At 32.2% G+C, this 24,262-nt stretch overlaps 4 protein-coding genes across 9 annotated transcripts in view; 2 read left to right on the top strand and 2 right to left on the bottom strand.

Moving 5' to 3' along the window:
• Nucleotides 1-23,614, bottom strand: part of LOC126833295 (uncharacterized) — a 56,989-nt gene extending 33,375 nt beyond the window's left edge. The window contains exons 1-2 of one of the 3 annotated variants that reach the window (XR_007684930.1): nucleotides 23,333-23,606; nucleotides 12,322-12,381 (exon numbers count right to left, since the gene is read on the bottom strand). The gene's annotated coding sequence lies outside the window, so the exon portion shown is untranslated. Of the gene's footprint in view, nucleotides 1-12,321; nucleotides 12,382-23,332 lie in introns of all 3 variants that reach the window. The other 2 variants (XM_050564548.1, XM_050564549.1) reach the window with 2 other exon arrangements.
• LOC126833291 (KICSTOR complex protein kaptin-like) lies at nucleotides 17,485-20,915 on the top strand. Its single transcript, XM_050564539.1, has 9 exons — nucleotides 17,485-17,825; nucleotides 17,910-17,992; nucleotides 18,707-18,862; nucleotides 18,963-19,123; nucleotides 19,193-19,362; nucleotides 19,454-19,544; nucleotides 19,623-19,758; nucleotides 19,848-20,003; nucleotides 20,715-20,915. Exons 1-9 carry the CDS (start codon nucleotides 17,624-17,626, stop codon nucleotides 20,775-20,777), a joined length of 1,218 nt encoding a protein of 405 aa, XP_050420496.1. The 5' UTR covers nucleotides 17,485-17,623; the 3' UTR covers nucleotides 20,778-20,915.
• LOC126833292 (polyprenol reductase) lies at nucleotides 21,924-23,339 on the bottom strand. The gene has a single exon (XM_050564540.1). The coding sequence runs from the start codon at nucleotides 23,152-23,154 to the stop codon at nucleotides 22,237-22,239; it is 918 nt and encodes a 305-aa protein (XP_050420497.1). The 5' UTR covers nucleotides 23,155-23,339; the 3' UTR covers nucleotides 21,924-22,236.
• The window catches only part of LOC126833294 (COMM domain-containing protein 4), a 27,192-nt gene continuing 26,425 nt past the window's right edge, over nucleotides 23,496-24,262 (top strand). For 2 of the 4 annotated variants that reach the window (XM_050564546.1, XM_050564545.1), the window contains exon 1: nucleotides 23,630-23,831. The gene's annotated coding sequence lies outside the window, so the exon portion shown is untranslated. The other 2 variants (XM_050564544.1, XM_050564547.1) reach the window with 2 other exon arrangements.

Genomic DNA, 24,262 nt, shown 5'->3' with positions numbered 1-24,262 from the left:
AACATACATATAATAATCGAATCTGAATAAATAATGTGTTGGCTGAAATTCTACACATTATGTTGTTATTCCGACAAACGTTTGACTGGTGTAATCGCATATTTTATCGAATGTCGACAAATCGGATGTCCACCGACATGCTACCGCCGTCCAGCCGTTGTCGGTGGACGTTTGTCGTCTTGGCCGCCGTTTTGCTGTGTCTCGGGACGGCGGCGGCCGGGGACGAGGACGACGGCGAGTGGCAGGTAATGTACCCGAAACACCAGAGCGGCCGGCTGGCGTGCTACAAGGACAAGCGGGACGACGGCGGCGCTTTCTGGACGTACTCGCAGGAGGCCGATCGGCGGCCGTACATATTCCACTGTCCGTCCAGCCTGTCCGCGTTCTGCGTCAACGTTCTCACGGGCACCATGTCGGAGCGCGGCTGTTCCGGGCCGACGGGCGTCAACAAGGCCGGGTGCTTTCGGGTGCGCGAAAATCAGACCACGTCCGACGTGTGCCTGTGCACCAAGGACTTTTGTAACGCGGCCAACCCGACCGAAGCGCGTTTGTCGTCTGTTCTCGTTTTGGTAGTCGTCTGGGTGACAACTACTTTACCGGTACCTACTCATGTAATTTAATCTCATGTAATTCACTTGACTATTTGGTAAACCGCAGTTTTTTAGGGTATTTTTTTAAAAACTTTTTTTAAATACAAATAAAACGTTTTTGGGTTACCTTACACGGTGTATAGAGTATATCTTATTAAGATTATCATTTAAAGCTGGACGCTGTAACTAACTAGAACTTACAACTAGGATACAAAAATTAGTAATTTTGTCATTAGGCGATTCTAGACTAGAGTTACCGGGGCAAACGCCACACGTATAGGTTTAATAAATTCACTAAAAAATAAATCAAGGAAAGCGCAAATCATTGTATAATTTTGATACCCTAATGGCCCGCTATTATACATAAGAAAATGTTTGACTGACTTTGCCCCATAAATATCCAACGCACGTCTTCATTGCATGTTAATTACACTAAAAACTTAGCATCAATAATAAACGTTCAATAAACAAGAAGTATGATAATTATGTTTCCATTAATTCCTATCGTATTAACTATTAACTAAAACGCGACAAATAACTACACAATAACAAAATACCTTTTCAGCTTCGTATTTTATTAGAAACACTGCAGTTAAAATATTTGTACATTTGTAATGGCTTATACGTTATAACGAACTATAGAAAATATGATATTATTAGGTGTTATCAATGTTGTAATGGGCTTCCTCTGGTTATGTAGTTCATAATAATATGTACACTTAATAGGTTATACATTAAATGCTTATGTAATGTTCAATGTTTTGTATAATCAAAGATTGTTTTGAAAAACAAGAAAATCCGTATATTTATATAACTTTTGGCCTTATTATATAAGTGTCCTAGGTGAACAATATATACGATCTATTGATCTATGTACTGTATAATTAATGCAAAATCGATACCTTTGCTCAGCTCCACAACGCAGCTAAAATGCCTCATACATTTTTTTAAAACGTACCTGTTTTTGCAACGCTAATACTACAAGAATTCTTATAAATCAGACTGTATAATATTTAAATAATCAATAATAGCCAACAGCCAACTAAACACGTTTAAATTCAAATTTGTTGAATATCTCACGCTTTCCTATTTTTACAAAAAAAAAATCTTTTTATCTTAATTATGCCATCAATTAATTTATTCATTATTCTGTCTGAGACGGAAAAAAACGCCGTTATATCGTTCACTTTTGACTTTAATGAGGTAATATTTCAATCTCCGCAGAACTCACCTTGAAAAACGAATATTTATAAGGCCTTACTTGGAGACTATGTCAGATAATGTGAAGGAGTTTTGAATTTTATCTGAACTTTCCAAGTGCCCTCTCTAACCCTCCTGGCCTACATTATCGGTTCAATAAAAAATATTTAGACAAAATGGCCTAATGTTTTTAAAAAATATACCCCGTCCACTTTTTAAAATCATCAACTTAAAAATACAGACACGTTAGGTTTAAAAAAAAAAATGTTCGTTTTTAGTTATAGGCACTATAGTGGGTCATACAATTTGTTTTTTTTTATTAATTTCAAAACGATGTAAAATAAAATTAAAACAAGTTTCTATACTACGATTATAATCTATGATGATTTTTATAAATTATGTAGTATGTAGCGAACATTCTAGAATTTTTAAAAATAACGTCTTCGTATACAAATTATCGGATAAATAAATAAATCACAACCAATGAACGACTTTAAATAATAATTAAATAGCAACATTGACATAGTAACACATGGACTCGTTCAGTTGCCTATTATAAATTACCCATAAAACAAATCAATGTGTTGACATTTTATTGAAATATTTCAATATGAAATCCCTATTTGTAACCCTACTGATGTGCAGTGAGAAACCAAAAAAATATCATCAACCCTTTCTTCCAGAAGTAGGATTATTATTACTTCTATTGCTTATACATACCTAAGCATAGATTTTTATACTTACAGCTTATACAGCGACGCTCCTATACTGCACATGATACTACGTTGGTTCATAAGGTGATAGGAGATCTGGAATTTTTAATTTTAGACAGCGGTCATAGCATAAATGTATAACTGTGCGTCACGTCTTATACACTGCTAACTCAAGTCGTCCAGATAGGTTTTAATGGCGGTAATTTAAAACACCGACGTCTTGCGACATACCCAACAACGTCCCTGCAGCACGCACAAATACAAATAATGGATATACTTAATATTATATTGATCGGTACGACGCCTTTGAGTGTGGATTTAATGGCGGAATATTAAATCGAGCTGGTCTCGAGGACATTTATCAAACGAGTACCCTGTACACGCAGTCTGCTGGTTAAGGCGAGGCCGGTTGTATATTAATAGATCAGATGAGTGCATTTAAACGTTATTTATTTGTCCATTAACGAGACTAACCCGCTCTTGGAATTTATCTGAAAACATCCGTCTAGCAATAATAACTTCTCGTTATTGTTCTTCAACCGAATTCGCTCTTGAGCGCTTCCTATATGGTTATTAAATCAACGTTAAAGGCGGTCACATTCCCAACAAAATAAAAAACGCACTGAGATTTTTTTCACCGATTTTAAATGAAGGATCCATAAATGCTATTTGTACACAGTAATTTTAATAGTCAATAGTAAATAGATATAATAATAATATATAGGTAAATAACACTGAACGACTAAACTGTCAATACAACTATTGTGTCGTCGACGTTTTCCCAATTTTTTTTTCTATCTATACCAAAGATTTAATATATATACATATAAACCTACTAGGAATACAATATAAAAACGTATACCGGTATTTTGATAGTAAATCTTCGTCGTCGTTACGTCGAGCACAGTTTCCTTCTACATAGACACACACAATCGCATCCTAATCAGATAAAAACGAAATGTCGTCGAGTACATGTATAAGATTGTGTACACATAATGTACACATACACAAGCACAGAGTGTTAACCTCTGCAGAAATATATGTTTATCTATACATGTACATATATGTGGGACAATGTCAGAGTGTGTGTGTGTGTGGGGACTCGGAAACGTTAAAAACACTCGAATAACGCTTTTCTTAGCTTTTTTTTTTCCTTTCTTATATGTTATACTATTATAACATATAAGAAATTGTAGATACAAGCGGTAAGACACGTGTTGGGCGAGAGACAATGCGGCACACGCACAGCCCATAAGAGCATATTATTATAGCGATTCCAACAACGCTACCGGGATTATTTTTTTTTTTTTTACACAATAGACCGTTTGTCGACCTCGAATTTGTACTTGTACTTTTTTTTCATGATTATCGTTACTTCGAATTAGGTATAATGTGATAAGCGCGTTCGTGTATACCCGCGTACGGTAATTGTGCGTCCAAACGACCCTAACGACGATCGTACGAGATAGGAGAGTAGGTATTCCGACATAACAACAAAACATGCCATTCCGCAATTTTTTTATTTTTTATTTTTTTGTGAACGCAGACTATCATTATCGTGGCCATTCAAACGCCACTCGAATAATGCTTATAATAATATGAACGCCAAGATTTACCGCCGTCGATAACCGACCGCCACGCTTGCAGTTTATAACAATATATATATATATGTATATAACTGCTATTCGATTAAATAATACACCGGATGATCTTCAATACCGACGACGATCCAACCTATATCGGCTATGACTGTATAACAACAGCCATTGTACAGCACTTATCCCTAAGAACCTTTTTTTTTTTTCACGATTTCCATTTAAGTGTCCCGTCTTTTGGTGGTGCGTACGAAAATAAGTAGTCCGTTCAAAACTCATCCGGCCGCCCAAGGGATACGATGAGCATATGGGGGCTGTGATCCCTTCCCGTGGTTGCCAATGAGCACCAAACTAATTCATAGACGCATAATAGAAAAAGTAATTTTTGAAATTTCAAAATTGATGATATAACCTATTTAAAAAAAAAAAAGATTTCAGACACTGCCAAAATATGATTTTATAATATTTTGCCATTATTAAAATAAACTACAACAATTATTATAAAAATACAATATTTTTGCGCTAGGTAACTTTTCCCTAGACTTTTATTTTTTAACCCGCTACGTTTACACCAATATAAATTTAACGTTTTTGTAGTCTAACAAATTGAGTACCTAATAATAACTTAAAACTTAAATACAGTTAAAAAATTGTACTATTTTAGTCTATATTGTATGATTATAAACCTCCCTTTCATGACTAACACACGAAGCCAACACCAACACTCAAGAGAATCGTTTCAGTAATGCCGCCGCTACAGCGTTTCATTTATTTATTTTTGTAGTAGTAATTTTTTATTTATTTTCGTTTTTTAACTCATTACTTTTCGTGCACGAAACTAAAAAACATCATCGGAGACACGTCGAGCGAGCGCGCATAAATCACGGATGACAGACTGACGAATATTTTGGCATACAATTTTCAAAAATATGAAACCACTAGAGCCACAAAAAGCTAACACAATAATATGTTTACCAATTTAAAATTCAAAACTTTACATATAGGTTGTTCCGCACAGTATTATATCTATGATAATTGTGGCGCACCGAATAGAAAATAATGTTATATCTAATGTGGTAAGTTTAAAACTATTACCAAAAATACACTGAACGAATAATTTAATAGAATTAAAAAAAACACAGCAGGATATTTTAACTACACTTCGAGCTGTGGTCAGCTTAAAACATGGGTCAGATTTCGAGGAATGGTCTTAAGGCCATTATATCGATTATAGTACAATTTAAGAAAATATCCCTACCCCCAAGAACCACATTCAGTCAGTCAGATAGCATGTTAACCGTAGAATTATGAAGGTGTTATTAAGATGACAGATTTTCCATTAAACGTGTTGCATTATTTACCGTACATTATTAAAGGTTCAGCAATTTCAGTGGTCTGTTAGATTAGATTTACTTGCTCGAATATGCGTTATTGTAATATACTGACAGCATCGATAAGTACTCAAACTGTCTCCATTTTTAAACCTATATCATCTGACAACTTCTCACTCTTGAGCTCAAGAAATATAAAAATATAAATTTAACATTTGAAATTGTTTTTGCCTTTGATACTTAGAGCTGGGAAGATATTACAATGGTGTATTTTTTTGTGTGTCTAGACGGGTTCACTATATCTCTTAAACTATTTGACGTCTTTACAGATTTCCATATATCAGAAAATGTACCCAAAAGCTACTTTAGAAGGCTAAAAGTTGAAAAAGTTCACCACTTCTCCTTTAAAATCGTGAAAAACGTTGGCAACTATGGCACACTAAACTTTTTGTAAATTTGGCAGATTAGTTCTAAACTTGTATGGGATATTCTTTAGATTAATATACAGTATACTACCGATCTACAGTGAAAACCGTAGAAAATATTATTAACCCTTTTCTCCGGAAATGGTGAAAACTTTTTCTTTATTCCGCTTTCATAGGAGAACTTTTTTTTAACAATTTTGTAGCTTTTTTTTTTTGGTTCATTTTATAGTATTATAATTGTTTTAAACGACTAGTAAAAATGATATTATTCTTAAAATATAAAGTCGATAAAAACAACTACGTAACAATTAAAAAAAAATGTAAAGTCACACTTTTTTTTATTGAAGAAATTTACTTTACAGTATGCATAAAACGATTAGTTTTTATATTTTATCACTTTCAGTAGCCCCGGACCTACTATGCTGTTTTTTTTTTAAATTATATTTAAAATTGTAATTTTTGTTAAGTATCTCATATTATTGTTAGCTAAACGCATATTACATATTTTACTGTGCCTTTTATCTACGAAATTGCATCGTTGAATTGAAAACTCAAGATACTGTATATACTGTACGTCGTTCCTGACCGGGATAATGACCCTCGTGACTATACTTGGGGGCTGTGGGTGGGAGGACAAACACAATATAGAATGTGTGACAAAGTAGACGGGCCCCGACGACGGACGCCGACCGAAATTACATCTCTGCGGACTGTGTTGGTGTTTCCCAATTGTTCAATTAGTGAGCGCAACGAATGAGACGGCGGCGACGTCAAGGAGCTGACGAGAAGAGCCAAAAGAAGGACTTGGACCGTCCTTAAAGTATTATAATAGCATACCACTTGTAGTAGTGCGAGGTTACGCTGACCGTACGCGCAGTTAAGACAGCGGGCGGTACCTACTATCTGTAGTCGGTCGTCTTTAAAAAAAAATAACGTATGAATTATTGAAAATAAGATCCAAAACCATTGAACCGACAAATTTTATTTTTAACGGTCAAAAATATTTGACACCGAAACGCATTCGTTATGAGTAAGTCGATTTATAGTTCAGTTGCCAACGAAAAACAAGGAATCAATGCCGAAAATCTAGTAAATCTGAACCCGTTTTGACTTCCTGACAATAAGTTTAAACATCTGACAAAATGCACTTTCACAACAGTAGGTACAACTATGCAAAAATATTTCTTGTGATCTTATGCGACTCGGAAGAAGGTTCAAACGTGGATCTAACATGTTTTCAATATATTAAAGACAAGGTTTAAGAAGAGGACGGGTACGTGATCACTGTACAGAATATTTTTTGCGAAATAAAATAATGAGAACATTTTTTTAAAAAAAACTGTTTTTTCCCACTTCACGCGCAGTTTTTTCACAAATAGAAATGTATATACTATTTAAGATAAAATAAAACGTGTGTGGCACGTCGATAAATAACACGCTTGACTTAAATCCAACTGCAATTCGGTCATGAGTATAGTTACTGTTGAAGTACAAAATCCTATTTCATACACCGAGTGCCTTACGTCTAAGCTTGGAACAATGGAATGACAACTGCGTACAACGAATCTGACCATTTATATATTATTATCATCATCTGTCAATTGTGCTCTACAGAAACAGCTTTAACGTTACTTGACAGCTGCAAAATTCCGCCGGCTTCGCATACATATATTTATATATATATATACCTATATATATATATATATATATATTAAAAATGAATTATGAAAAAAATCGGCTTAAACGTTCGCAATAGACTCATCCGATTATGAGCATATTGTTGTCTTCGATCGCACAGCACGCCAAAGAGTATAAAAACTAGATATTTTATACCGAATCAACGCGCTTCTTTCCTTGGCTAGACCTTGAACTTATACCCCGTAAAATGACCTCTACCGTAAGGCCTTAGTAGATTAAAAACACGCTGCAAACTTCGCAACTCTTGAACCGTTCAATCCGGTTGACGATTGTCACCTCAACTCAAATAATTGCATCTAAATATTATGGTTAACTTTATATATATATATATATATATATATGACCATAGATATGGTTACTATATAGAAGAGCCATACCAAGAATGGACTTTTTTTAATCTAAAAAAATATGGGGTTTTACGCATTTATTCAGAAAATGACTATTAACTATGTATACCTAAACTAAATTTATTCATACTATTTTCTACAAAATTATATGTCACTTAACTTTTAAGAAATGTTAATATCATAAATTAGCAAAATTTTACATCCGACTTAACGAAAATAAAAATACAATATTATAGTTAACTATTGACTCGTTCAACAAAAATGTTGAAGCCGCCTGAGAACAGAAATTATATTTTCTCTTCAAAAAATGCAGATAATATATTTGGAGAGGGGGAGGGGTAGATAAAAATATCGTGACGTAGTGTTTCTTGGTAAATATTTGCCACCTCGCTCTTACTGTGTGTGTGTGTGTGTGTCTTAACTTTTAAGAGCAAAAATGTAAACAACGTTTTCGAACGGCGGAAACGTTCAGACTGGGAGGTAGGTTTTCTCGACGCAAACTAACCTAAGTACACATGTAAACATTTTACTTTTAAGCCGTATTTACCGTGCGTGTTTGAGATTATAATGTGCACAAAGGTGGTGCCCGTTGTTTTCTCTCGAGACTCTGCCAATAGAAACAACACTGCGCACACACACGCACATACTTACACAGTCGGAAGTTTTCATTTTAAGTTTAACTATACTACATAATACTATAACACACAATGCATTATGCACATACCTATCAGCCGTTAAAGTATACGCATGTGCACGTAGACAGACATTTTTTTATATATTATTATTTTCCTAATGAAACAATAGATTGTATTATTATTTATTATTATTATAATAAAGGTGGTAGGTAAGTGGCGACAAGGCGACGGCGGTGGTGCTCAAGTATAGACTACAATATTATAATAATAACGTGTGACGAAGAAAATCGTCTCGTCAATCATTTTTGGAGGTCCCCGGGCCCGGGACTCCCACCGTCGCCGGTCTAATAGAGATAAATCACGTCGAAATAATTACAATCTATACACACAGCGCACAGGCCCCAAAACTCGCGTGGTGTTACATAGGATGGAAAAAAATAAAAATGCTTTCATCCATTATTAAAACACAATGCGCCGCACATTGTATAGGTATTCATGCACACATACTATAGTATAAAATATAATACTTATATATATGTATGTATTTTCTTTCCTACGAACAATATTAATTTCCTGCGCGCCATATGGGTTCCCGGTTGTTCTGATTCAATTTACAGCTGGGGCTTAGCGCGCTGCTGTTACTTGTATATAATAATAATAATACTGCTATATGAGGGCTCGTCGCGTCGCATAGTTAACCCAATAACATAATAATGAGAGCCCAGGGTCATTTACCCCCTCGTTGTGTTGTGCGAACGTCAGCCGAAGCCCCGCGAGGCGCACTGGAGGAGGTGCGGTGGTGAGCCGATACGGTGGTACGAGGGTGCGAGAGAAGGTGCGGTTGCCGGAACAACAAAAAGAAATCTTACAAGAGTAAAACCCGAGTAGAAGAAGCAGACAATTTTCAAAACCGTGGCTACACAACAAAAAGAAAGTCAGCTCGAAAAAAAATCTACCACCTAACCACCGGCGTTTGTGAATTAGAAATTGGGAAGCCAAACTCGGTGTTCTTTTGAGTTTGTTTAAGTACGAATAATAATTGTTACTCGTCGGCTGTGCAAATACGGAAGAAACCCGACAATTGAGACGAAAAAAATCAAAACGACAACAGCTATTAACTATGTATTTCCCAGCGACAAGTCAACTTTTTTTTATACAAATGTGGTTAGCGAGTCTTCAATTGACAATAATTTAAATTTACTTTTTTTTTTTTTTTTAACTCCTGAAAATATAAATTAATTACTTTAATGATTTCCAGTGTTCTAAAGTCTAAACAACACTATTTAGTTTGTAAACGTACTTGTGTAAGTAAAATAATAATTGTTGAAATATGTATTTAAAAGCATAGGAATACTAATACAATCAAATACTTTTACGATATATTTTATTATCTTATTTTTCTTTGTTTTTTATTAGATACACTTTGTACCTAATATTTTTGATGAATTCAAAAAATAAAATGAAACCAGTGCATTATTTAATGGAACGACAAAAAAAATTGCAAGTTTGAATTTTTTATAAGTATAAATATTATTATTAGCATAATAATATTTATGATTAACTATTAAGGTATTGTACACAAACTTTTTTTGTAAAAATGTTGCGATACTATGCGGTTTTCACTAGACAGGAAGAAGTATGATATTGCTGAAAATATTTGCACCTCACTTGGACCAAATCAGAGGGAAATTTCAAAAATTTTAATTTTTTTAAAATAAAATATGAATATGAAATAATAGATAAGAAGCCTCATGACTGTACTTAAAATACTTCATACTTAAACTAATTTAAATTGTAAAAAACCGTAAGTTCAATGGATTTAAAGTTTAGAAAATAATTCACAATTTTTAGCTGATACATGCATTTAATAAAAATAGACAATGATGTTTGTTTATTAAAGTTCGATGACACTTATTCAACCTAACCAAACCAATATGTTATACTTCAAAAAAGGTTTTTACTTTTTCGATGGTTAATGTGTTTTCGTTGAATTCGCCAAGTACTCAATAATGTCAAAACCATAACAATGTAAGTTTTTGGCTGTTTGTCGGGTACACTAAAATCACAAGTGGTTCGATGAAAAATGAATTTCATATCAGCTGTGAACAATGAACATGTTACAACCAAACATTTTAGCACTGTACCGAAAAGGGTCATCAAAACTTGAACCACTTGATGTCACTTGTATTTTCAGCTGGTTACCAACATAAGTTAAAATCGAAACGTTACTACTTAAGGTAAATTTTAGATAAGGTGTCTTAGCCTTGTGTAGATTGTCAAATTTTCTGTAAACAAATTCTGCTGGTTTCATATGCAAGCTATTGGCTTACTATAGTTAATGCGATTGATTGTAATTCCATTTTTATATGTTTATCTAACGTAAAATTTTCCATATTGAACACTACGAATCGTATTCGTTGACATTTTTGTACGGAAAATGATTTTTACTACACCTAAACGACTACACCGGTTTAATTTTTACCGTATATTGTATAGTTTGTTCTTATATTAACCAGCTGGTTTCCTAAATCCTTACAAAGTCGTCCGGCTGGAAACTGCATGCAGTTAGTATCCACCTTACACTGTATATGTGCTCTTGAGGAATATTCGAGGGGGCGACTTGAGCCAATCGTTAAAATTTCATTAAATAGAGTCTTTCTTTTTTTGGTCGGTCGTGTGTGAACTTTACTACCTTTTTGTAATCGGAGGGGAAGTCGACGGCGAAACACGAGAAAGTATCCATTGAAAACGTATATTATGGACGAATGAGTATTATTTTTCACATGATCCGCACCGTAATCTGCTGTATAGGAGTCGTTATAATTGGCTTACGGGACGCGCACGAATATACGTTACACGAGACCGCACCGTGGCTCTGGAGGAAAACGGACACGGAGACAAAGACACTATAGTGTTGTCATAAATACTAAACGCAAACCATGTAGATTGCTCGTACACGCACACTGTATAAGCGACGCATAAGTACTTTAAAAACGTACATAAATAATATTATCTCTTAGACATCCGTCTACGATTAGGTTACCTCGCGCAGACCGTATGGTCTGGAGTGAAACGCTAAAGACGTCACACGACAACATCTCTGTACAGTAGAAAATATTATTTTTGCTAATAATAAAGGTGAATTATACATATTGAAGATCGGTTGTTTTTTTTTTCGTATGAAAGACAGTACAGAAATGTCAAGAATTAAATTAAGTGAGTTAAAAAGAGGTAGATAACCCGTTTGGCTTGATACATAGTAATACATAGAGCAAGTGATAAACAGAGTAGGGATATTTAAGTATTTGGGATCAATTATGCAAAATAATGGTAAAATTGAAGAAAATGTGCGAGTTGTGTGACAGAAAGATGCTATTGTGAGGTTGAGCACATCGATGATTTGACATTTGACAAATTTTTATTGACAAAAATACCTCATTCAACAATTTATGACAAATCCATTTTACCAATCTGTAACCTATAACATTATATACTCAATTACCAACATACTATTGATTTAATATAGTACATCGAAAAATAGTGTTTTCGATATAAAACTCAAACATATTAATTTTAGTAGATTTTCAACCCGTCCCAGATAACGAATTCGCCAAGAAACCATCGCATAACGCCAGTGTTGAGCTTTCAAGGCCCGTTAAGCTTACACTATGATGTCGAGCAGATTTTCTATTTAACTAAGCAATTGTTTTTGTAATTAAACGGGGATCGAGTATGCCTCAGAGTAAACAACTTACAGACATAAAATATAAATTTGTTCATCACTTACTTTCGGAAAGCGGACTGTTTTGCTAGAGAAAGCAGACTTATGATAATCGCCCGTCAGTTTCTGTAACAAGTTAAAAAAAAAAATTATTTTTTTTTTTCATACATGTTTGTGATCATTTTAATCTTTCATACATTTATAAAATATTGGCTGTGTGCAACAATTTATTTAACGCGTTAAAAATCGCGTAATTTAATACACGGGAGATTATTTTTCTTTTTTTAATACTGTTAAAAACTTATAATAAAAAATTTCAACGACAAATCCGAGAATTCAGTCGTGGGACAATAAGTCCAATATTGTGTTCAACGAGTACAGCAGTTATAGTAGTTGATTAGTTTAACGTGAACAAGTTTTTTTTTTTTTTATAGCATCCTAAATCGACGTTTAATTTTTTTAATTATTTTTTGTTTATACAGCGATTGTACGAGGGGAAAAAGTGGGAAAGGGACATCTGTCACTGTAAAATAATTATTAGCTGTTGGTTGACAAGTGTATGGATTTGGTTAGATGAAAGAGTTTTATTTTTGGCTTGGGCAACTGTTTAGGTTAGTGTGTACCTACCATGTGTGTATATTTGTTTGTATGCATTTGGGGTCGTTGGGTGTGTTATAAACGAAAGTCTGGTATACCTGTCCTATATTTGCACACGGTTAATTACCACTGTCGAAATTGTGTATAATATTGTTGAATTTTTTCACGGGGACAAGTGAGCCGATTGGCTGTCGCAATATATATAGTAGCACTGAACATACTAAACAAAAATGACTAATTCAATTAGCATACAAATAGAAAACCAATGGCGGTGACGGGTACCTGCTCTGAAGCCGCTTATGTATATATATACATATAGATAATAATAATAATTACAAGTGTATACAATAAACTGCAGGTGCCTCGACCGCACATGGAAACTAGTTAGAACTTAAAATTTTTTTTTTTTTTAGTAGCTCAATTATGATTACAAACGAATTACCGTCGGACCTACCTACAGGTATATTCTCCCACAGGCGTTATTATATAGTAACTCGTTATTATCGACACCGAGCGCAGTGTAGTAAATTTTATTTAATATAATAATATATACTTCAGTATTATTATGCTTAACGGTTATGGGTGTAATTTTTCAAACATCATTATTCATTACCCGGCGGGCGTGTCGTGAAGAACCCTGCACGTGTATAAGTACTGTCGTTATACCCGACAGAAAACCAAATCACTATCTACCAAAATAAGATACCTTACGAAAAGCAATCTGTCCCCGGACTCTGATAAAAAATGACACGGGGAAGATAATTATCACAATACACAGGTGACGGCTATCTTCTTAAGTCTACACCACTGTAATGTTATATCTATGCATTATTATTTTCAGTTATACAAAGATATAAGTTATAACACATAATACTAAACAGGTCTTAACAATATGGTCGTAGACCCTTCTGCTGTTATGTATTCTGTGAAGAAACAGTTCTAGTTTCTAGCAGTGCTAGAAAAAGCTATGATAACAAAAACATATACATAATAACAACTGCTGTTGTGTTGTATGATGTATCAGTATTAACAATTCATTTCCGTGTTTTCTGTCAATAAATAACGGCCAGTTTTTTAAAAGTTATTCTTTGAGTTGAAAGTGATCGGAAAAAAATAACTTTTTAATTTCAAACTCGTTGATTCCAAGTCTTGTCTACAAATGTTTATATTTATCAGCTAAAGGAAGCGCGTCCGGTCGTTTCTGGCAACAGAATTTGGGCGATTACAACCGAATAATTTAATACGCGGGTTTGTAAATGCCACGTCCCTTTTGGTATTCACGTAAGCCGTTGACAAATGGCACAGCCGTAAAGGAAAAATAAATAAATACAAAAGAAAACGTGAACAATGGATAAAAAATGCACGGCCGGTTCCCGCGAGCGCAGTCAATTTAAATGGCTTTTATGAAACGATATAGAGAGAGTAATGACCCGAAATGATGCAGTCGAGTGTATACATACACGATAGCAATGCGCCAGTATATTTTTATATTTATAAAAAGCAATTTCGGTTGCACAAACCGTTCAAATGGAAAGCACGCAAAATTTACTCAAATTAATATTCGAATAAATGCCCGTAAACCGACCGAAAAATAAAAATAAATTATTCACCAGATCAACAAAAACAAATGTCTCTTTGAAAGTCTCTTGTATCTGTACAAATAAATCAAACTTAATATTATAGCCCATGACGGTTGATATTGAAATCGAGACACTCACTTGGAATTGTATTAAAAGTTATACAAAAAAATGTATGGTGAATTATGTGATTTTACTTAATATTTTGCTTGGGTAAGTATTTGTAAGACACCCCAATAAAAATTTAAAAAACGATTTCGCCGGACAGTTTTGATTTTTCAAATAAATGCTTAAATAAAGTGTCTATGTGTTCATCCTTATATATGATATACAACTCTGTTGTGAGGTCATTATGAATGTTAAGTTTCCCCAAATTACAGTACAAGAGGAAGCCTTTAACCGTAGTAAAGGTCAACCGTCAAATTAAGACATTTTAACATTTAATTCATAAACCAAGAATTCATTAGAAACTATTTAACTAGACAACCCGGACTGTCAATGGGTGCACATGCACACGAAAACAAAATTTTAAAAAAACTAGACAATTTAAGGGAATTTGACACGGTTCATTTTTTGGATGTTATTCAAAACAATTCGTTCTAAATAATAGTTCTCTAATTAGTATTTTATAGAAGTTATGAAATGTTGTTTAGTACTGCATTGTAAATAACCAATTTATTAAGTGATAGGCTCATTGCATGCCTAAATAGCTAAAATATTTAAGTACCGGTACATGTATAATTAGTTCCAATGTAGTATTCGTTTATTTAATTGTATTTAAAACTACAGAATTACTATCGCCTATCACTAATAGAAATTAGCAAGCACAGCAGCTATTCTGAATATTTATTAAAATGCAATTTGATACCTGTTATATTCTATACGTTTTGTAATGAAAATTGAAATAAGGTATCACGGGCCATGTTACAAAGTACATTACTAAGTACATACATAAATAATAAGAGTCACCAGCCAGTCGCTTGAAAGAAATGTTATAATTCGGCATTATTTTTTTACCATATTTTATAACAATGACATGACAATTAAAATGATTAAGAACCAAAAGATTTTGTCAATTTTTTTGAAAGGCATCTTTTTTTCAAATTTGTTTATTCACATTTTGTTTTAATTAGTTGAAACCGCATCATATTCTACTTTATTTAAATTATCGTTCAAAACATTTTAATTTAGAGGAAAGAAAATAATATAACTATTTAAAACTTTCAAAACTCTCCCCTGAAAAGTGAATGCTACGCATACAACTTTTTGGATCTAAGCCAAAATTGTGTAATACCTAAATGAATAATATTAATGTTAACACTCGATCAATAAAAAATAAATAAATACAAATTTAAACACGCTAATAAAGAAAGATTTTAATCTTTTAAATCGATTGCTGGTAAACCCCGGCATTAATAGTGAATTTTTTTTTAAGCTCAATGTTGTTACTTTAATAGTTCATAACGGAAACGGGTCGGATTTTGTACACGCCAAGCCTTTTTTAGCTAATCCTCTTATGACCCTTCTGCATTGTGTAACCCCAAATGATTATGTATGTAATATTCGTGCGTTTTGATTAGCACTAAGCCAATAATATTTTTTCTATACAATTTCCTCAGAGTTAAACGGCTTAACATATACAACAAAGCACGCCCTTCCCCGCTAAACGTCATTCGGTGCACACGGAAACTGATTACGGACAAACACAGTTACTGGACCCCGTTTTCGTATTAGATATATTATTTGTTTGTAAAATGAACAAAAGAAAGTAATGATAATAAAGCAAAAAAAATTTGTATTTATTATTATTATAGATTGATTGTTGGTCATTACTCATTACTTATGGGCGATTCCGGTATTAGTGAAACCTTTCAAAAATCAAACGTCCGCTTGTACATTGGGTGGTACCTACCTAAATAATATCAATATAGACAATGTTCAATAATGTTTATCGGGCCTGTACAAGCGAATTTGAAAAAAGGTTATACGACAATGAAAAATGATGGTAGTTTTAAGATTAGAAGCGGCAAAACCCTTTTTTTCCCGTCGATCGCCCCGCCCTGATAGTTTTCAAATTCAGTAAGTAATCCATATTATACCCGGACGAGACAACGTGAAGAATTAATGCATCTCAATACTACCCAAGTATACTACACTGGGGGTGCGCACAGGCCACTGAGGTCACCAAGGGTTCGGGATCGGTTTTACTCAACAAAAATAAATCGAAAAACAAACACAAAGTGACGTTTTTCATATTTTTTACCGGCCAACATCTATTATAATAATAATAACAATAATAATAGCAGGGACTCACTAAAAACACATTTCATATTCCAAGACAAATTATCTAAGTATAAAAAATAAACGCTCCGATGCCAAACTGTACCACAGACTATACGTAATATGACGTGTATTATAAGTATACTCTGTAGATGGCTAGTTCTATTAAATATAATATAAATAAAAATAATTTTACATGGCACAATAAATGTGTTTAATCGTGGTAATCTGCGTTTTTGCGTTTTCCTCGACTACACATTTTGATTGTGATTTTACAATGGTATACAATTTCTAAATATTTACCTTTTTTTATACTTGTTAGAGCTTAATTAAATTTTAAAACTTAAATGGCAATGTATAATATATTCTGTAAAATATATATAATTTAACTTGTTAAATTTAGAATATACTACCGAAATATATTAGGTCCGAGATCAATATAGAGCTTTGTATTGTTGTAAAATTATCACAAAAAAAAATGTCGTACAAATTACCAAATTACTATTATACCATGAAGAACTTGGTTCGATGGTTAAGAACTAAGAAGTCCAGTTACAAAAGTAAAAAAAGAAAAGCCATAAAGTAAATAAAAAATCTTCATAATTTACTTTTTCTTGCTTTCATTTATGTGGCGCTTTCTACCGGTTATATTTAAACAATAATATGTTATGTATTACCGCGGTAGATGGAGCCATGTAAACATGTAATTTGAGTTGATGTATTGATAAGATGTTACATTGATAAGTTATTATTTAGATAAATAATCGTTTTATCATTGAAAAATATGATTGACAACTGACAAGTATACTTGTTTAAACAATCAAACTTCAACCACAGAATATAACGATTAAATGCTTCAACGATTATGCCGAAATCTCTTTCTATGATTAGGTTTTCTTTAATTTTCTAGAAAAATGAGTTTAACGGAATCGAGTTTCTTTCCCATGCCCTCGCAGGGCAATATTTATTCGTCTTCTGTAATAACAACAGTCGAAGGTAAAAATAAAATCCTAATCATATCATCAATGAAGAAGAAAATTATTACAGTCGAACCTGGAATAGAAGACGGTGAAATCGAACCTGTCGCTAAAGAAATAAAATTCTCAGATATTCCAAGTAAAGTAATACAAAAGTAAATAATATGTAACGTGATTATTTAATTGTTGTTACTAACTTAAAATTATCTATTTAAATATATAGATAATGCAGAAATCCTGTCAATTCATTCTTTCAACAAGTCAAAAACTAGCAACGATTTTACTGTTGGCATTACATATTTTAAAGTATGTGAAAACTAAAGTTAACAATTCATTGCGTTCAGACAATTTTACAGATTTATCAATTTAACATACTTACTAACTTTTAATTAAAAAAAAAAAGCAATTTTTCTTTAACTTTTAATGTTAAACGTTTCAAAATGTAGGTAAGTGTGAGGTGCATTATAGTATTCTTTATGTTTTTGTGTATTTCTCCACATCGACTACATTTTTCTTTTCACATAAGCTAACTAAATACTAAGAACTTCAAAAGTAACTGTACAAAACTAGTTATCAACCATTCATTATTTGCTTAGTCGATAATACATTTATCTATTTATAAAAATTTGTTTTCTTAAGCTGTATATTCCTATTTATATTAATTTTTTTACATTTTTATTTTATCATAATAATTATATTTTTAATATTTTTGTGTACTTTTATATTTTTTAAGAAGAATGTAGTGTTATTTACATAAAATCAATCATTTTGTAAATTTATATTGTTTCTAAAAATGCTTAGGTAGCTTAAACTCTATATAAAATATTTATATTCTATAGGGTTTTGTTAATATTTGTAATATAATATTAATAATTCATTTTTAAATACTTGTTGTAGCAACATTTTATAGTGCATTTTTTACTGTGCAATTTATAGTAATATGTTAGTAATAATTAGTTTGCATACATTTTTATTTGTTATAATAAATTTTACATAATTTTCCATCACACAATTTTATAGATGGCTGCAGAAAACAATCATGTAGCATATTTGAATATCTATTCTGGACAATCGGGTTCGTCGTTAGAAGTTCTATCCCAAAATTGTGTAACGATACATTTGAATTTTGTCCCATACCAACTAAACCATGCAGTTTATTCGCACGAAGGTTTTAAGGTAAATAAGCTCTTCTGAAAATATATTGTACATGAATGAGTTTAGCGTATTAATAGTTGTCTTTTTAACAATTAGACTTATTATTATTAATGTTGTTTAGATGTCGTGGTTGTTATCGGGAAGCGACGGGAGAATACACGCTTACAAGGCTGACGAACCAATGCAAGAACAAAATATTGTAAATTATTTTGTCGAGTACCAAGAAGCTGGAGATTCGTCGATATTACGTTTCGATACTAAGTCATATAATAATTATCAAAAGTAACATTAATCTTACTCGAAAGTTAACGCATTAGTCAATTTGAACAAATTTAATTTATACCTTTTCAGAAGGGTGTCATTTTATGGTTGTGAATCTGGTTATTCAATGTTTGCAACTGTCGACTCTACAAAAAATCAAATTTTATATCGTTTCTACGAACATTATCAATCGCCCGTATCTGTAATGAAACTGTTCAACTTAAAAAATAGGGCTGTCAATTTGGAAAATATTGTCACAGGTTAGGTTTTATCTATTATATTCACACGATACAGGATATCTTTTATATTATAAATTTAAATTGAAAAATAATAATATTGTATCAATCATAGATAACTTCACAGCGGATTGTGATTGCATTGACGAAAAGGAACAAGTATGTTTGCTCGTAACAAACGCTGCCGAACCTTCTATAATTTACATGCAAGTACTGGTACTTATTATATTTTTTACAACTTTATTATACTGTTATTAAAAATATGTATTTTATTTTGTTATCAGGAATGTGTTGGAAGATCATTTAAGCAAAGTGGTCATGTTGAAAAACAGTAATTGCCACGACGTGATAGTGTGTTCAACGATCGCTGACACAAACTTTGATTCGAAGAATGAAATTTTACTTGGTGCTTACGGACATGTATTATCATATATTTTTTCATCTTTGCTAATCAAAAAGTGTAGGTATACTATTTTAATAATAATGTATATATTTATTTTCAATCTTAGTGCATATTAACATATGCCTACGTTGACGGCGATTGGGTTAAAAGGACAACGACGGTGTTAAGGTATCCAGTTTATGGCCTATGGTATTTGGACATAACCAGTCAAGGTGTAAAAGACTTAATAGTTATAAGTGAACGTGGTGTTCACATTTTAAAAGTAAGTTTCATATCGCTGATTAATACTATAAAATACAATTTTTACAAAAAAAAGAAGTTAATCAAAAAATTTCAATTTTTCTTCTTATTTCATGCTCTGTCTTATACCAATTTCTGTGTATTTTACTTTTTACAAATTATAAAAAGACATTTGATATTTATCATATTATTTGTCACTAATATTTTGACTTAAGTAAAAATTGCTTATTTGCTAGAAATAATATTGGAATGTAAGGCATCGACAACTACACTGCAAAATACATTTTTTTTTTGTTACCCTTGATTGAGACGACCACATGGTCTTCAAATCTTGCAATTTTGTATTAGTAATAGGATACTACCAATCTCTGTTCAGTTAGCACACATGTATGTGGATGTCCCTCCCAGTGAAGTAGGTCCCTAGTGGGGAAAGTGATGTAGTGCAATATGACAATGACATTTATAGTTTCTAAATATAGTGAAAAATTATTGCACAGTGCCGAAATCGAACCGATGGCCATACATTTCATAGCCAGCTGCATGACCACTGCGCGACCCCACAATAATTATCATTATAAAAAAAAACAAATTAAAAGGTACTCAAAAACCTTTGAAATAATTTCAGTTTGGCATAATTTATTATTATTATTATCGGGTTTTAAATAATAGGGGTCTGATCCAAAAAATGTAATATTAAAAAAAATGTCTAATCACAATCTAATTTTTTTTCCAGCATGATCCTCGTGATATATTAGCTATTTTGAAAGATCGTTTGAAATCCAAATACCTCCAATGACATTTATATCTACTTATTATAATTGTATATTAACTTAAATATACAGTAATACTTTACTATCATTATTTTCACTTGTCAGCGATGAATCAATCAACTGTTGTTATTATTATTTTTTATAAAGACACAAATAAAATTATATTTTTACTTGTTTATTATTACTATTTCCTACTGTTGTCTTTTAAAAAGCTGTATTGTTTCGAGTATAAGTTATAAAATATTTAAGTATTGTCCATACTAAATCTTCAAACTTATTGTTTATACAACAAAATTCTAGTCCAGTAGTAATTTTCTATTATAAGTTTTTCTAAAAAGAAACTATATAATTTTAAGGGGGGAAAGTTTATTTTTGTAAGTAGATTTTGTACCTAAACATAATAACATAGTTATTTTTGTAAACTTTTAATAAAGCAATAAAAAGACTACGATTGGACTAGTATTAAAATATGTCAAATAATCATAAGCATATTTTTTAAGAATTCCTACTATTTGAACAGTTTGAGATTGTAAACATAAATTAATTAATGTACGATTTGGCGAGGAGTACTTCATATATAGTTCAACATGCAACCTAAGTTTACTTGTAAAATGTAAACCGGATATTTATCCTTTTTAGACTGTTATCACAAAAACTATTTAATTATGATATTTTATTTTAGTATTGAATATATCTTCGACAGTATATTTCAAGAGCCAAAGAAAACCCAAACTTTGGCAGAGATAAACAAAAAGCCGGTGTTCTTATACAGCTCCAGAAAATTATTTTTGATTTTCAGTTGTTTTATACAATTAATTTTTAATGTGAAAAAACGTCTCGTTAGTAATCCAATTGTGATAGTATTATTTTTATTTAAAAGTGAATAACTTCCTAAAGGCTACTACCTCTTTAAAAAAAAAAAAAAAAATACTGAAATTTACCACTTTATAAGGCATAAGAGTTTTTCCCTTAAGGCATGTTTTTAAGCCAAAAATTACCATGACAGGGCCCCATTTATTTAATTACTTATCTAAGAACAGATAAGTGATAAAAAAAAGAGGTTAACAATCTAAAATTTTAATTTGGAAAATGTCATGTATATTTATTTAGATAAAAACTAAATATTTTGACATGTTGTCAATATATTTAAAGCAAGTCTTTAATTTGACAATAACTCTTAATGTTAACAAGAATATTAAACTCCATAACTAGTTTATAACGATCACCGTTAAAATCAAATTATCAAATATTACCTTCTAAAATATGTTTGCATAACAAAAACACAATAAACAAATTACCTCATACGGTAAACGTATTTTAGATTATAAACTAAAAAGCTATTAACTACTCATAAACAATTGGTCTAGTAGCTAAAATAACAAAATTAAATATAAAAATTTAAAACATTAATCAAAAAAGATTTATAAAAAAAAAAATTATAACAAGAAAATTTCAAAATGATATAATCCATTTTGTTTAATTCATTTATAGAATATAGGGTATGAAAGCTCTTCTTTCCTTTGGATACAATTTGAACGTCGATTGATACCACCAATGGTTAAGCATAGCAGATTCACATTGATTGCTCAACACCCAAAAGAATATGTATGGCCAAATTTGACTTCCCCAGAGTATAATATAGATTGCCATGTACATAAGAGCTTCACAGAATAAATGAGGACAAGAAATCTTGTCGAAAAGCCCGCCGGTTGGAATTTTATGTTCGTATGTAACGACTTTGCCTTTTTTTGTCCTTAAATTAGCCAATGTTATATTAGTTGCATACTGTTTTTGAAAAGCCCATACGAATACAGACAATCCCGCAATAAGTCTAATGTTAACGTCAGATATGGATAAGAAAGAATTGTATTCAATTGATGGAACGGTGAAAGGTGATGGAGCTTCAGCCAAGATAGTCGTTACACAACCAAAGTAATGTATGTATCCGATCGCGTAATGGGAAATGTTGATTTTCGTATTTGAAAATACACTCAAAAATTGAGTTTCGTAAAAACGCCTCCAGCATTGGGCTAACATACAGACCATGGCGATTGTTGCGGCAGTAGTGCTGTACGAAGTCCTTCGGTTCTTCAAAGCCATAAAGTCCAAAAAGTGTACAATGATTTCAGGCACAGGCCGTTTGAAAACAATCGTCGAGAGCATCAGTAAAAATCCTAAAGTAGACCAAATGGCAGCAAACACGTAAAAGTGTTTAAACCATCTTTTGGGCACTTCCAAGTAACTGACCAGGAAATGTTTTTGCTTGCTTGAGAATTTACCATATCTAAACGATTGCACTATGGAAATCGGAAGTTTCGACTCGATCGAATTAATTAAAATACTCATAACCACTACGGAAAAAGCCATTCCGGCAAAAAGTAATTTCAAAATAGCCACTTCCATACTGGACTGCAGCGAAACTCGTACTAACGAGAATTAAATTTAAAATAGGAACACGCACTCATCGTGACCACTACAGTAACTACAGTTATTCCGTATGGTGTATTCGTTTACAGTTACATTTGAAATTACCTACTTTCTTCAGTAGGACGAGACTAAATAATTGATAAAAAGTTATCACCTGTTTGTTGCCTCTAGGTCGCCTTATCCACGTGTCGATGGTTTTTCTATTGTTTTTACGTTTTTTTTTCCATCGCTGCGAGAACCCTATGTATGTTTACAACGGACAAACAATTTAAAAAATTGTTTACTTAAAAAAATTAATTTCACCCACGGAAAACACAAAAACTTTTAACCAGCGATTTATGCGTTTTAAATAAAAAATCATCGGTAAATACTGATAAGAAAGAAAAATTTGTTGACAAGACCACCGTATTCTTATCAGTTAAACGATGGACCCAGGCCGCGGGTAAACTGCAAGTTATTTCTTATCGTCGCAAAACCGGCGACTAATCAGTATTTGTTTCTTTCAGTGTAAACTACAGTCTACAAAATGTATTTGTTTTTCCTCATACCGCCTTTCTAGTAGTTTTATTAAATCTGCTTAGCGGAAAATAAATTGCCGTCATTCTACAGCAAATTATCAAGTTCAAGAGTCAAGACTATAATCATAAAAACAGGTAATTACTTAAACGTCTGAACAATATAATGGGCCAACATAATAATATAGTATTGTTAAAAATATTTCTGTTTAAATTTTGCTATGTACATCGTTTAAATTTAAAGTGTGAAATTTCAGTAATTACCGTTGGAAAAATTAATTAACGTAACAGTTTTCAATTTCTATGTCATACCAAACTATAAATTCTTTGACTTTTGTAGTTGCTAGAAATTACTGTTACTTTTTCTAATCTGGAACATGTTTTTTTTTTGGGAGAGCGTAAACTAGTAAAAAGTGTCTTAAAACCTAACCTAAGTTAACTGAAAACAGGTTTGGTTAGGTTGAAGACAAACCGATGCGCTTTGTTGATTTTCAGCCTGTTTTACTAATAATTAAACATATTTGCTTAGTGATGATAATTTACCCTGTAAAATGTTATCGTAGGTGATA

This window comes from Adelges cooleyi, unplaced genomic scaffold, assembly GCF_023614345.1.
Source record: "Adelges cooleyi isolate 19-005CV unplaced genomic scaffold, UGA_ACOO_1.1 ACOO_flye_CR_arks_rails_tigmint_CR_PRNA_2, whole genome shotgun sequence".
NCBI classification, from domain to species: domain Eukaryota; kingdom Metazoa; phylum Arthropoda; class Insecta; order Hemiptera; family Adelgidae; genus Adelges; species Adelges cooleyi.
Note: the sequence above shows the minus strand (reverse complement) of the source record. Positions and strands in the feature narration are given on the sequence as shown.

Excerpts from the sequence above, each read along its gene's own strand:
- LOC126833291 (XM_050564539.1), top strand. The coding sequence starts at position 17,624 with ATGAGTTTAACGGAATCGAGTTTCTTTCCCATGCCCTCGCAGGGCAAT. Across the intron at positions 19,545-19,622 it reads GAACCTTCTATAATTTACAT|GAATGTGTTGGAAGATCATT; the intron begins GCAAGTACTGGT and ends TTTTGTTATCAG. Across the intron at positions 19,759-19,847 it reads TACTTGGTGCTTACGGACAT|TGCATATTAACATATGCCTA; the intron begins GTATTATCATAT and ends TTTCAATCTTAG.
- LOC126833292 (XM_050564540.1), bottom strand. The coding sequence starts at position 23,154 with ATGGAAGTGGCTATTTTGAAATTACTTTTTGCCGGAATGGCTTTTTCC.